This window comes from Procambarus clarkii, chromosome 14, assembly GCF_040958095.1.
Source record: "Procambarus clarkii isolate CNS0578487 chromosome 14, FALCON_Pclarkii_2.0, whole genome shotgun sequence".
In the NCBI taxonomy this organism is placed as follows: Eukaryota; Metazoa; Arthropoda; class Malacostraca; order Decapoda; family Cambaridae; genus Procambarus; species Procambarus clarkii.
In genome coordinates, this window is record NC_091163.1 from 38,461,494 (window position 1) to 38,474,010 (window position 12,517).

At 39.0% G+C, this 12,517-nt stretch overlaps 1 protein-coding gene across 11 annotated transcripts in view; it reads right to left on the minus strand.

The window, feature by feature from the left end:
- Nucleotides 1-12,517, minus strand: part of mtd (TLD domain-containing protein mustard) — a 228,667-nt gene that overhangs the window by 83,082 nt on the left and 133,068 nt on the right. For 6 of the 11 annotated variants that reach the window (XM_045762679.2, XM_069324504.1, XM_045762632.2 and 3 more), the window contains 2 exons: nucleotides 6,492-6,817; nucleotides 5,120-5,155 (listed from right to left, as the gene is read on the minus strand). In XM_045762679.2, coding sequence (XP_045618635.1) covers nucleotides 5,120-5,155; nucleotides 6,492-6,817 — 362 coding nt within the window. The remainder of the gene's footprint in view (nucleotides 1-5,119; nucleotides 5,156-6,491; nucleotides 6,818-12,517) is intronic. The other 5 variants (XM_069324511.1, XM_069324510.1, XM_069324509.1 and 2 more) reach the window with 1 other exon arrangement.

The following is a 12,517-nucleotide window of genomic DNA, read 5'->3' on the forward strand; positions in this document are numbered from 1 at the left end:
TTCTGTGTTGTTTACTAGGATTTCTCTGGCGATGGTTTGGTTATGGGAAGAGATTATATGTTCCTTAATGGAGCCCTGTTGTTTATGCATCGTTAAACGCCTAGAAAGAGATGTTGTTGTCTTGCCTATATACTGGGTTTTTTGGAGCTTACAGTCCCCAAGTGGGCATTTGAAGGCATAGACGACGTTAGTCTCTTTTAAAGCGTTCTGTTTCGTGTCTGGAGAGTTTCTCATGAGTAGGCTGGCCGTTTTTCTGGTTTTATAGTAAATCGTCAGTTGTATCCTCTGATTTTTGTCTGTAGGGATAACGTTTCTATTAACAATATCTTTCAGGACCCTTTCCTCTGTTTTATGAGCTGTGGAAAAGAAGTTCCTGTAAAATAGTCTAATAGGGGGTATAGGTTTCCACACTGCAGTCTACACAAAAGGGCGGAGGTTTCCACACTGCAGTCTACACAAAGGAAACAAACATAGGAATGTGCCTAAATGCCAACAGCGACTGCCCTGACAGGTACAAGAGGAGTGTTGTTAACGCATACGTCGACCGTGCTCTCAGCCACAGCTCAGAATGGAAGCAAGTCGACGAAGAACTCTGTAGGGTAAGGCAGGTTCTAGTCAATAACGGCTTCTCCAATGGTTTCATCGAAGACATCATAAGAAGGAAAGTGAAAAGCCATGCAACCTCCGAAGAGACAACTAACACAACACCTATACCCCCTATTAGACTATTTTACAGGAACTTCTTTTCCACAGCTCATAAAACAGAGGAAAGGGTCCTGAAAGATATTGTTAATAGAAACGTTATCCCTACAGACAAAAATCAGAGGATACAACTGACGATTTACTATAAAACCAGAAAAACGGCCAGCCTACTCATGAGAAACTCTCCAGACACGAAACAGAACGCTTTAAAAGAGACTAACGTCGTCTATGCCTTCAAATGCCCACTTGGGGACTGTAAGCTCCAAAAAACCCAGTATATAGGCAAGACAACAACATCTCTTTCTAGGCGTTTAACGATGCATAAACAACAGGGCTCCATTAAGGAACATATAATCTCTTCCCATAACCAAACCATCGCCAGAGAAATCCTAGTAAACAACACAGAAATCATCGATAGATACAGCGATAGCAGGCGGCTTGACGTTTGCGAGGCACTACACATCAAGAAGTCAACACCAGCAATCAACAGCCAATTATTGCACAACTATATTCTACCCACCTCAAGACTCCGCTCCAATATAGAAGCATCAAGAAATATGGACCAATAGGCTTTCTACAAACACTTCTATTCAATACCCATTGTTTCTGTTCTGTCTTGTGTTGATACTTTTAATACCCTATTAATATCCTCTAGTGTTCTGTCTTGTGTTAATGCCACATCATCCTTCCCACCTCACTCAAATGTAATGCCACATCACCCTTCCCACCTCACTCAAATGTAGATATAAAATCAGGGAAACGCAAGTTCTAATCAGTTGTGTATTTGTGAAGTCTTTGAAAATGTAATAAGTTTTACGAAACGCGCCCGTGTCGCGTCAGACTAGAAATAAAAATGAATTTTGGAGAAGTGATTTTTTATTTACCTCCAACAGTGAAGCATAATGTACGAAAGATTGAGAAAATTCGTGTTAGAATTATTAATCTTACTTTTTCGGTCATATTTAATAATATATGTCTACAGGAAAGACTGCTACCAAAATATACTAATATATATATATATATATATATATATATATATATATATATATATATATATATATATATATATATATATATATATATATATATATATATATATATATATGTATTACGCACACACACACAGGTAATTACACTTAGGTAATTACACACTTATTACATACACTTACAATATTTAGAGGCATTAAATATGCAAAACTAGAAGATAGAAGAAAAAGGGGCGATATGATCACTACATACAAAATAGTAACAGGAATCAATAAAATTGATAGGGAAGAATTCCCGAGACCTGTAACTTCAAGAACAAGAGGTCATCGATTTAAACTCATGAAGCAAAGCTGCCTGAGATATATAAGAAAATTCACTTTTGTAAACAGAGTGGTAGATGGTTGGAACAAGTTAGGTGAGAAGGTGGTGTAGGCCAAAACTGTCAGTAATTTCAAAGTGTTATATGACAAAGAATGCTGTTGAGACGGGACACCACGAGCGTAGCTCTCATCCTGTAACTACACTTAGGTAATTACACTTAGGTAATTACACTTCCAGCTTGTATCGAGGTCCCTTGAAGGTCAAGTTACTGACCCTCCCCAGAATGCAACCCTCATGGCAGTTGCCTAGTTTCACTACTAAGTGAACAGTTGCATTAGGTGAAAGGAAACACACCCAACCATGTTGACCAAACCACACACTAGAAATTGAAGACTGTGATCGCTCATTCCCATGGGGGCTTCGAAACCGATTTCCCTTATGTCTGAGTCATTCAGAGTGAAGACTAGGTTGAGTCTCGTTGGTTCATCATTGCCTCTCATTCTTGTGGGATCCCTGACATGTTGACCATAATAAGTTTCTTGTTGCCACTTCCAACAGTTTATCTCTCCATGTTTCCTCACCTCCATGTGGTTCTTTGTTTTCCCAGTCTATCCTTCCGTGATTGAAGCCCCCCCCCCCCCATGATGAGCAGATGGGATCTATTTCTACAGGCAGCAGTGGCTGCTCTCTTAATTATTGTGTTAACTGCCATGTTGTTTCTGTCATACTCTTGCCTGGGTCTTCTGTTGTGTACTGGAGGGTTATATATCACTGCTACTACTACTACTCTTGGTCCTCCCATTGTCATGGTGCCTGTTATGTAGTCTCTTAACCCCCTTGCAGGCTGGGATAACCAGCTCCTCGAAACTCCATTCCTTTCTTATAAGTAAGGAATACACTCTGCCTCCTCCTCTTCCTTCCCTCTCTTTCCTCATTACAGTGTAGTCCTGGGGAAACACCGCATTCATTATTATTTTTGAGAGTTTTGTTTCTGTGAGTCCAATTACATCTGAGTTCCCTTCTTGTGCTCTTTCCCTAAGTTCACTTGCCCCATCTCATGTACATTACTTTGAAACTGACTCTCTTCTTTCCATCCTCAGTTTGTTGAATCCACTGGAGAAGGGGGACAAAGGGTATCTGAGGTGGGAGGGCTTAGGAAGGAGGACCTGGAGGATTTGGGGTGTGAGGGAGGGCTGGGAGGATCTGGTATGGGAATGCTAGGAAGGTCTGGGGTGGTGTAGCTGAGAGGGTCTGGGGGTTGGGGTTCAATTAGGGCATGGGATGGGATAGCAGGAGGGGCATGTGGAAGGGGGGGGAGGGAGGTCATTGGTTGGGGAATGAAGGGGAGCCTGGGGTAAGGGTCCTGGGGTAGGGAGGCCGGGAGGTCAGGGGTTGGGAGGGTAGGTGAGTCTGGGGTGGGGTGGGGGAGGGAAGGGGATGTGGTAGAAAGGAGAGATTGGGGCTGGGATACTGGGGAGGGCATGGACTGGAGAAATAAGGAAGGGCATGAGCTGGAGAAATAAGGGAGGGCATGAGGCATGGGAACAGGGAGGGCCTGAGGTGGGGGAAGGGGTTGGGGAAAAAGGAGGGCATGGGGAGGAAACATGGGGGGCCCTGGGGTCGGAGAGCAGGGGAGACCATGGTCTGAAGAGGGTCTCTACTAGTTGGGGAGGTGCGGGTGATTGGAGGGAAATGGTTGTGTGGGTTTCTATTATATTCCTCCCTGGGGATATTGGCCTGCTGGTGAGGAGATTTCCACTCCCCTCTGAGGTTACTGGAGATACTGTGCCAAGTCCTGTGGCTCCCCCCCGTTCCTATCCCTCCCCTTGCGTCTCCTCATTGCTTCTGAAGCCTTCCTTCTCTATTCCCTCGTCATATCCCTCTGCAGAAAAACATTCTTGTATCTCCCTAGTCTCATAAGCTTGCTCTTCCTTGACAGAATTTCCTCTTTTGTTACCTCGTTCATGAGCAACTTTGCCATGCTGATTTACCCCTTGGGTCTGGTATGGCTTCGGCACCTTTTCTGGTTCCTTCGAGTCCATCCCTTCTACCTCTCTTGCAACTGCTGGGTTTGCCCCCCCTGGGGAGCCTTGCTACATCCTGGCTTCCTCTTTGGGGTTTTCGGGGTACAGTACCTTTGGTGGTTCAGGTTCGCCCTCGCTCGATGTGTTCACGGATGCCTTATCTCTCGTAAGGGGCTTTGTGACCAGTGCTCACCAGGTCACAGCAGATCACAGTAGCCCTCACTGGGAGGGGAGGGGAGGGGAGAGGAGGGCTGTGCAGACAAACAGCACAGTGGCAGTGAATGATGATTGCTTGTTTCCTTTTCTTTTTGGGAGTTCTGTTTTTCTGTTCGGTCTTGGGTTCCCAAGCTCTACTGCTGCAATTTCTACCATGTGGGGGTTTGTTTTGAAAAGTCTACCTTTCTGGGTGCCTAACCCCAGTCAATGGCAGACAATGATATATATATCCACCCCAAATACAAGGGGGGGTGGGTCTCCTTAGGCCATTGCTCCCTGTGCCTCTGAGGGGGCCAGGTTCTGGCTCTGGTCCCTGGTAGGCAGTCTTCCACTGACTGAAGCCCCAGACTAATATAGCACATATCAGTCCAATAACTCCAGGGAGTCTCCTGGGCTCACCCAGAAAACAGCGTTTCAATTCATTCAATGCTGGTTTTTTGCTCATACAGTATACTTACTACACAAAAAAAAATTTTTTTTTTAAGAAATCAAATCACTGCACATGAACAACAAGAGGCAATTTCAAGACATAGTTGAGATGGAGGAAATTAAAATAGGAGGTAGTAAACATGTAGGAATTTCCAACAATTACAACAGGTCTGAATACGTAAGAAAGCAGCACGGGAGTAAGGACTCGGAACAAAACACACACACCCATAGTATGATCATGCTGACATCAAGGTCAACCAACAAATTAATATAAGCCAACCAGTGTCATGTTGACAATTTCAAAGGACATGCCTAATGTGACAATTCAACAATTCATGCTTTCTTTTACAAGAAAGTGTGAGCAGTAAATGTTAGATTGAGGAAAGCATAACACTGATTGGAGTAAACTTGTTGGTGATGCCGATAGCTAAAACACCTACCCAACTCGTGTAGGGATGGGAAGTGTGGAGCTAGAACTAGTCAAAAAGAAAGATATGCCCGTTAGTTTAACACTAGGTGTAGACCCATAGTTTGTTGTACAATTTATACCCTTTTACAGTAAGCTTTTAATTATTCTTTTTATGTCCAATACATACAAAACAATTATCTGTATCATGCCCATTAACAAACTGCCACTAAAAGTATTTGCAAGTTAAAATTACAGTATAGTTCTTCCTTTATGAAATATATGAAATTGATAAATCATGTAGATAAAACAAAATCTGTTCGAAGAAATATAAAGAGTGTCCTTATTGAATCCCTGTAAAACAAAAAATAATTGCATACTGTGTAGACATATACCAAAGAACCTGCCTGGTAAATCGATCACTGTTGAATTGTTATCCCATAGTCTGCTAACAATGCTTATATGCATATTTTGGTAGACATCTTATTAATCTAATCACTTTTATAACCTAGTGACAGGGCCAGAGTTAGATAAGGTGAGGTCCTAAGAGAGTAAGAATAAGACTGCGTGGCGACTGAACTTGGCAAGACCATCGCCAAGATGTATAACAAATCTATGTGGGGAAGGATGGCGGGAGGAGAGGGTTGCTTCTTTGCAACTTTAAAAAGATGCCTTTAATTATTTAGTTTGAGATATTTATTAATAGGAAAATAATACTAAAAAATTGTTACTGAGATTTTGAGAGACCCTTCAAACTGTAAGGTCCTAAGCTGTAGCTTGTTTAATTTATGCCTAAAATCCAGTTATGGGTACTAGCAATGTGTAAAATTTAGTTCTGCTAATGTATTCTTGAAACTAAAACATGTCAATTTAAGTGCATTTGAAAAGACTGCCATTTAATTGATAAAGGTAAAGTGTAATTTTATTCAGCAGTAAAAGGGTTAAGAACTGTACTATACTGTACATTGCAGTGACAAGTTTTGAGGACATCTTCAAATTTGATTAAATCTTGAAAAAATAAATTTGTATTATCAATTATCTCTGTAAAGAGATAATTCACAATGAATTACCTGACACTACACTATGACAAGCAACATAAAAGGCATCTTGGAAACATGTTTACAAAACATTAACTTTACATTTTTATGACTTTCAGTCCAGTAAACATACAATGAACCAATATGATTTTAATGTTTTTATGTTGTAATAATGTTTTAACAGTGTAAAAATTGTAATAATAATGTTTTTTTATTATGCTGTGTGTTTACTTGGAAGATCCACAATTAAATTTAATCTGTTATATTAACATTTTACAAATGCCTTGATTTTTATGTCATTTGAAAAGTAACAAAATAATATTTCAGAACTGTGGCCAAATTCTCAAAAGACAATTAATAAAGGCTTACTGTCAAAGGATGCGAAGAGCTCTGGCATATCATCCATACTGACCATACTCTTGAGGCCAAATCTAGTGCCCTCTTTATATTGCGCTCTCTTATGGGCTGGTTGGTTACTTGTTGGGGTCAAGCTCCCACTGCTGAGAACTGTCTGCTGTTGCTGTTGTTGTGGCTGTGGCTGTGGCTGTGGGTGAAGCAGTGGCTGCGGCTGAAGTAGTGGTTGCTGGACAATACCACTTGCTGGCATAGCTGCTGTCTGAGGTACAATTTGTTGGGTTGAGATAGACAAAGGTTGTTGATTTAATGGTCGCCGTGCAAAGTCCATTGATGGCCGCCTGAGAAATGAAGATTAAAAATATTATAGACATCAAAGTCAAAATTCAAAGATCGAAAATCATAATGCACATTATTTGTAGTTAATAAAAATATGTTTTACATTTTCTTGACTCAATTTTATATTCTAAAGTTAGTTAGTTCATAATCAGTACAGTACTGTATGCAGTCTTAAAAGTTGAAAAATACAGCATTTAAAGTAAAGCTAACATAACATAATGTTGCCCGTTATATTCCATATTCATCATAAAACTCCTTATTCCATAATTACTTGTACATTATTCAGCATTTAGTGACCACTGTGAGAAAAAAATACCAGCAAAAATCAAAATAACAATATTTAATTAAATGGTAATACATGAAAATAAATTAAAACTTAATATAAACATTGATAGTACAGATTTTTAAAACAACAAAACATCAATGCTTCTAAGATCAACAAAAACAATAAACATTAATGTCTTTAAGATCAACATATTTCCTACAGTTTCCTACATGTTTCATTCGAAAGGTGACACCCCTTGTGTCAACACCTGCAACAGAGGAACTCCAGGATATTTCACAATTCCTAAGTATTGTAGTACAGGTTGAAGATAGTGAGTGGTGTCCCAGGGAACATAAAGGTGTAGTGCTTTGGAAAAATAGGTGAGATAAGACGAATGTGCCAAGTGAAGTGAAAAATTGGATGAGAAAAAGTTGCCCTAGTGTTCACATTGCAGACAACAACAACATTCAAGATGGCCACCGGCAAGAATAAAAACAAAACAGAACTAGATTTTGGGGTTTTTAATGAAGAAAACATTGATATAAGCAGTCTACACGGGTCCATCTAATTACCACAAGCTACCACAAGCTACACAAGTTTCACAAAGCTTCCTGGCAATACGTAAGTAATAAATAAATATGATATGTTAGGTTAGGCAGACCTAACCTAACCTAACCTAACCTAACCTAACCTAATCTAACCTAACCAAACCTAACCAAACCTAACCAAACCTAACCAAACCTAACCTAACCTAACCGAAGCTTGGATCGTCGACATGATTTGGCGTCACCAGCTTTATATTTTCGTCTAATTTCTTTATAAAAAAATACTTTTTCAGATTAAAATTATGTTTTTTCGTGTTGTACATTCAGCACCAACATTATAATGAGTAAATATATCATATTTATTCATTACTAACGTATTGCCAGGAAGCTTTGTGAAGCTTGTGGTAGCATGTGGTAATTAGACGGACCGCTCTCCACAACAAATTGGCAAAATTAGATATTATAGTAAACTATCATGTAGAAATAATCAGCAAATTGAAAGAAAGTAATGAGCACTTGAGTAGCAAAGTTTTAGGTCTTGAGGGGTTAGTGAAAGACTTATGCAAGGACAAAAATCAACTGGAAACAAATTGCAAAGCCATGGAAGAGGAAAATAAACTCTTAAAATAGCTCTGGAAGAAGCTAAAGCAAATTTAAGAAGTTAAATGACTTCTGTTAAAGAAGATGAGACTTCTGTTAAAGACTTCTGCTAAAGAGTAAATGTCTTCTTTAACATTTAACATTCTGTTAAATGTTAAAGTTAAAGAAGTTAAATGACTACGATAGGTTAGGTAATGAAATTCAACAGGAGAAACAGCTTTTGTCAGCACAGATGGAGGAAGTTACACAGGGAATAGAACAGTGCAAGAAAGATATGCAACTCACTTATGCACAAGTGGCCAAGGAGAAGGAAAAAATAGAAGAAGCAGTAAAGGAAGTCAAACACTGCAGCAACCAAGATAAAACAAACATTAGGCTGAAGTCGGAAAGGAATTGGCATCAAATCCTAAATTGGTGCAAAACACAGTCGATCGAAGTCCCAATTAATTTTTGGTTGCAAAGAAAAGGCGAAAACATCTAGGTCAGAAAGAGCTGTAGAAGAAGTGAAAGTAGTAGATAAAATTGTTGGCCTCGTGGAAGGTCTTACAACCATAGAGAATGTGTGCGACTACAGGAGAATAGGCAGGTACGTAAAAAGGAAAGATTGACCTTTGAGGATCACCCTAAACGGTGCCAAACAGATGGAAGAAGTACTAAGGAATGCTAGAAAATTACAAAGTGATGAGGAAGAGAAAGTATGGTCATTAAGACGAGATCTTTCAAAAGAAGACAGAGAGAGAAGCTAAAACTGAACCTCATCAAGGCAAAATGTCTAAATGAGAGCAGGAATGAAGAAGAAATCAATTCTTTTTTCAACAAAGTGATAGGGGTAAGCAGGCCAGTAAAATGGTACAAAAAGGCAAACCAACAAAATCACTATAAAAAGGGTAGCGAAGAATGAGCAGAGGGGGAACATGTTTCTGAAAATTGTATACACCAACATAGATGGAGCAAGATCAAAGATACTGGAGTTAAGTGATGTAATACAGCTGCAGACGCCAGACATTGTTGCACTCGCGGAGACAAAACTTGAAGATGATATTTTAAATGAGGTCATATTTCCAAGGGGCTACTAAGTTTGGAGTCGGGACAGAAAAATTAGGAAAGGCGGTGGCGTTGCTATGCTGGTGAAAGAACACCTAAAGGTAAATGAAATAATGATTGCCAATCCACGAGAAGTTAACGTAATACCACTAGATATCTGCAATCAGGATGATAAACTAATGATCATAAATGCATATAGTCCACCGCCATGCAACACATGGACAAAGGAGGAGCTGAATAATAAACGCGAGGGTCTTACAGCAATAATGAGAGAGATTATAGTGAGAGCTGATAAAGCTAGATCACGACTGTTGGTAGTCAGCAACTTCAACTTGAAATCCATAGACTGGGAGGCATATGAAGCTAGAACAGAGGATTTTTGGACGTGTAGATTCGTAAACCTCATCCTGGAAACATTCATGTTTCAACATGTTAAACAAGCTACGAGGATGATGGAAAGGGATGTTCCCTCCATGCTGGATTTAATATTTACCAGGAAAGAGGAAGAGATATTTTACATTCAGTACCTCCCTCTCTTGGGTAAAAGTGACCATATCTTTTTGGGAATAAAGTATGCAATGCATTAAAATCTGGAAGAAAATGAGGTTGAAGCAGTTGAAAAGCCTGATTTCAGGAGAGGTCATTATGGGGAACTCGGACATTTCTTTAAGGAATTTGACTGGAAAGACTTGCTGTTAGGACATGAAGTAAATGAGATGTATGTCAAGTTTTGTAAAATATATGATAAAGGAACAATAAAATTTATACCAAAGCAGAGATGCAGAACTAGGAAACAGGATTCATCAGAAATTGCGAGAGGGCCAGAGACCAAAAGACACAAAAATGGAATCAATATAGGAAGAGGCCAAATCCCCAAACATACCAGCGATATAAAGATGCGAAAACAAACTACACGGCAGTGAGTAGAGAAGCAGAAAGAAATTTTGAAAAAGGGATTGTGGACAAATGTAGAACAGAACCAGGTCTATTCTATAAATTCATAAACAACAAATTGCAGGTAAAGGATAATATTCAGAGGTAGAAAATGGGAAACAGATTCACGGAAAATGAAAAGGAAATGTGTGAAACATTAAACATAAAGTTCCAATGTGTGTTTGAACAAAATGAAATTTTCAGGGAACCAGACACAATAAAAATTCCAGAGATCAACATAGAGCACATAGAGGTGTCTAGAGACCAAGTGGAAAAGGTGCTCAAGGGGCTAAGTAAGAACAAAGCTGTTGGTCAAGATGGAGTTTCACCATGGGTTCTGAGAGAATGTGTACCTGAGTTCATCATTCCACTTCAACTGATTTTTCAGGCATCCCTGTGTACAGGAGTTGTAGCTTATGTGTGGAAAAAGGCTAACATAGTTCCAATCTATAAAAGTGGCAGCAGGGAAGACCCCCTCAATTATAGACCTGTATCATTGACAAGTGTAATACTGTAGTCAAAATACAGCTGTACTGAAAAAATAATTAAAACTAAATGGGTAGAACACCTGGAGAAAAACTATATAATATCAGACAGACAGTATGGTTTTCGATCTGTAACATTCTGTGTAACGAATTTACTCGGTTTCTATGATCGAACCACAGAGATTTTACAGGAAAGAGATGACTGGGTTGACTGCATCTATCTGGACCTAAAAAAGGCTTTTGACAGAGTTCCACATAAGAGGTTGTTCTGGAGACTGGAACATATTGGAGGGGTGACAGGTAAGCTTCTAACATGGAAGAAAAATTTCCTGATAGAAAAATGAGGGCCGTAATCAGAGGCAATGTATCGGATTGGAGGAATGTCACAAGTGTAGTACCACAAGGTTCAGTTCTTGCACCAGTAATGTTCATTGTCTACATAAACGATCTACCAGTTGGAATACAGAATTATACGAACATGTTTGCTGATGATGCTAAGATAATAGGGAAGATAAGAAACTTAAATGATTGTCATGCTTTTGAAGAAAACCTGGACTAAGTACAGTGGAACCTCCACTTACAATGGTAATCCGTTCCCAGAGACGTATCGTAAGTCGAAATATCATAAGTCGAAACGAATTTTCCCATAAGAAATAATGGGAATTGAATTAATCTGTTCTACACTCCCCAAAAAATTAACTTCAAAATACATTTTATACCTAATTCACCCAAATCTTTAGTACTAAAGTATGTACAAGTTATTGCTTACCTTTATTGATGACTCTTGTTGGCATATGGAAGACTGTGAGGAGGAGGAGAGGTGTTAGTGTTTGGAAGGAAAGTCCCCTTCCATTATAATCAGGAAGTGATTGTTTTTCATTTTTCAAATTTTTTCAAATTTTTTTATTTTTAATTTTTTTTATTTATTAAAGAAAATGGAGCAGCCTACCTGACATTCACTGAACGAACCTTTCAGACATTTTTTTTCTTTTTTCAAATTTTTTCATTTTTTTTATTTAAATTTGTTTTTTATTTTTTATAGAAAATAAAGCAGCCTACCTGACATTCACTGAACGAACCTTTTAGACACTTTCTTTTTTCAATTTTTTTCAATATTTGTCTGTAGTGATGCATCACAGTGTTATTGAAAAGGTTAACCACCGTGCTGCGCCGAGTTTATTGTGAAATTTCTCCTGTGCGCATGAAATAGTGTTCCCAAAAAATTCTTTTTTCTTTGTAAAATGATAAATTCCCTTCCCTGAACATGTCTATGTAAAAATAAATACCAAATTCCACTTACTTTGGCTGTGGGGACGTGGACAAGGTGCGCTGTGATGTCATCAGGGGCTGGTCGCCCGTGCATGACTCGCCCAGACACGGTCGCACGGGCCATACAAGCACTGGGTGTTGCCACAGATATATTTTCAATTATTTGTTCTATGTATTTCCAATGTGGGTTTTATTTGTTTTTTTATCGTATATGATGCATATTTGTCCTTTACAATGTGTATACAGTAAAACGTTCATAGTGTTCCATGGAACTGTGATACATGTGTCAGTAATGTGTCCACAATAAATATTTATTGTTGCAATATTACTTGCTAAAAATTTACTAAAATTACAATATGTACAGTTTCACACACTATTTACACAGTATCACACTGTGTTACACACTCAGTACTTCGGAAGTGAGTAATAATCAATGAAGTAGTTCATGGTACACAGCACGACTTCGGTCTCGTTGCACCAGGTACAGATAGATTTTTCGCTTCCTGTTTCTTCATTCTGTGTGCTTACAAATAACGCACTCACGTATACCCTTGGCATTAG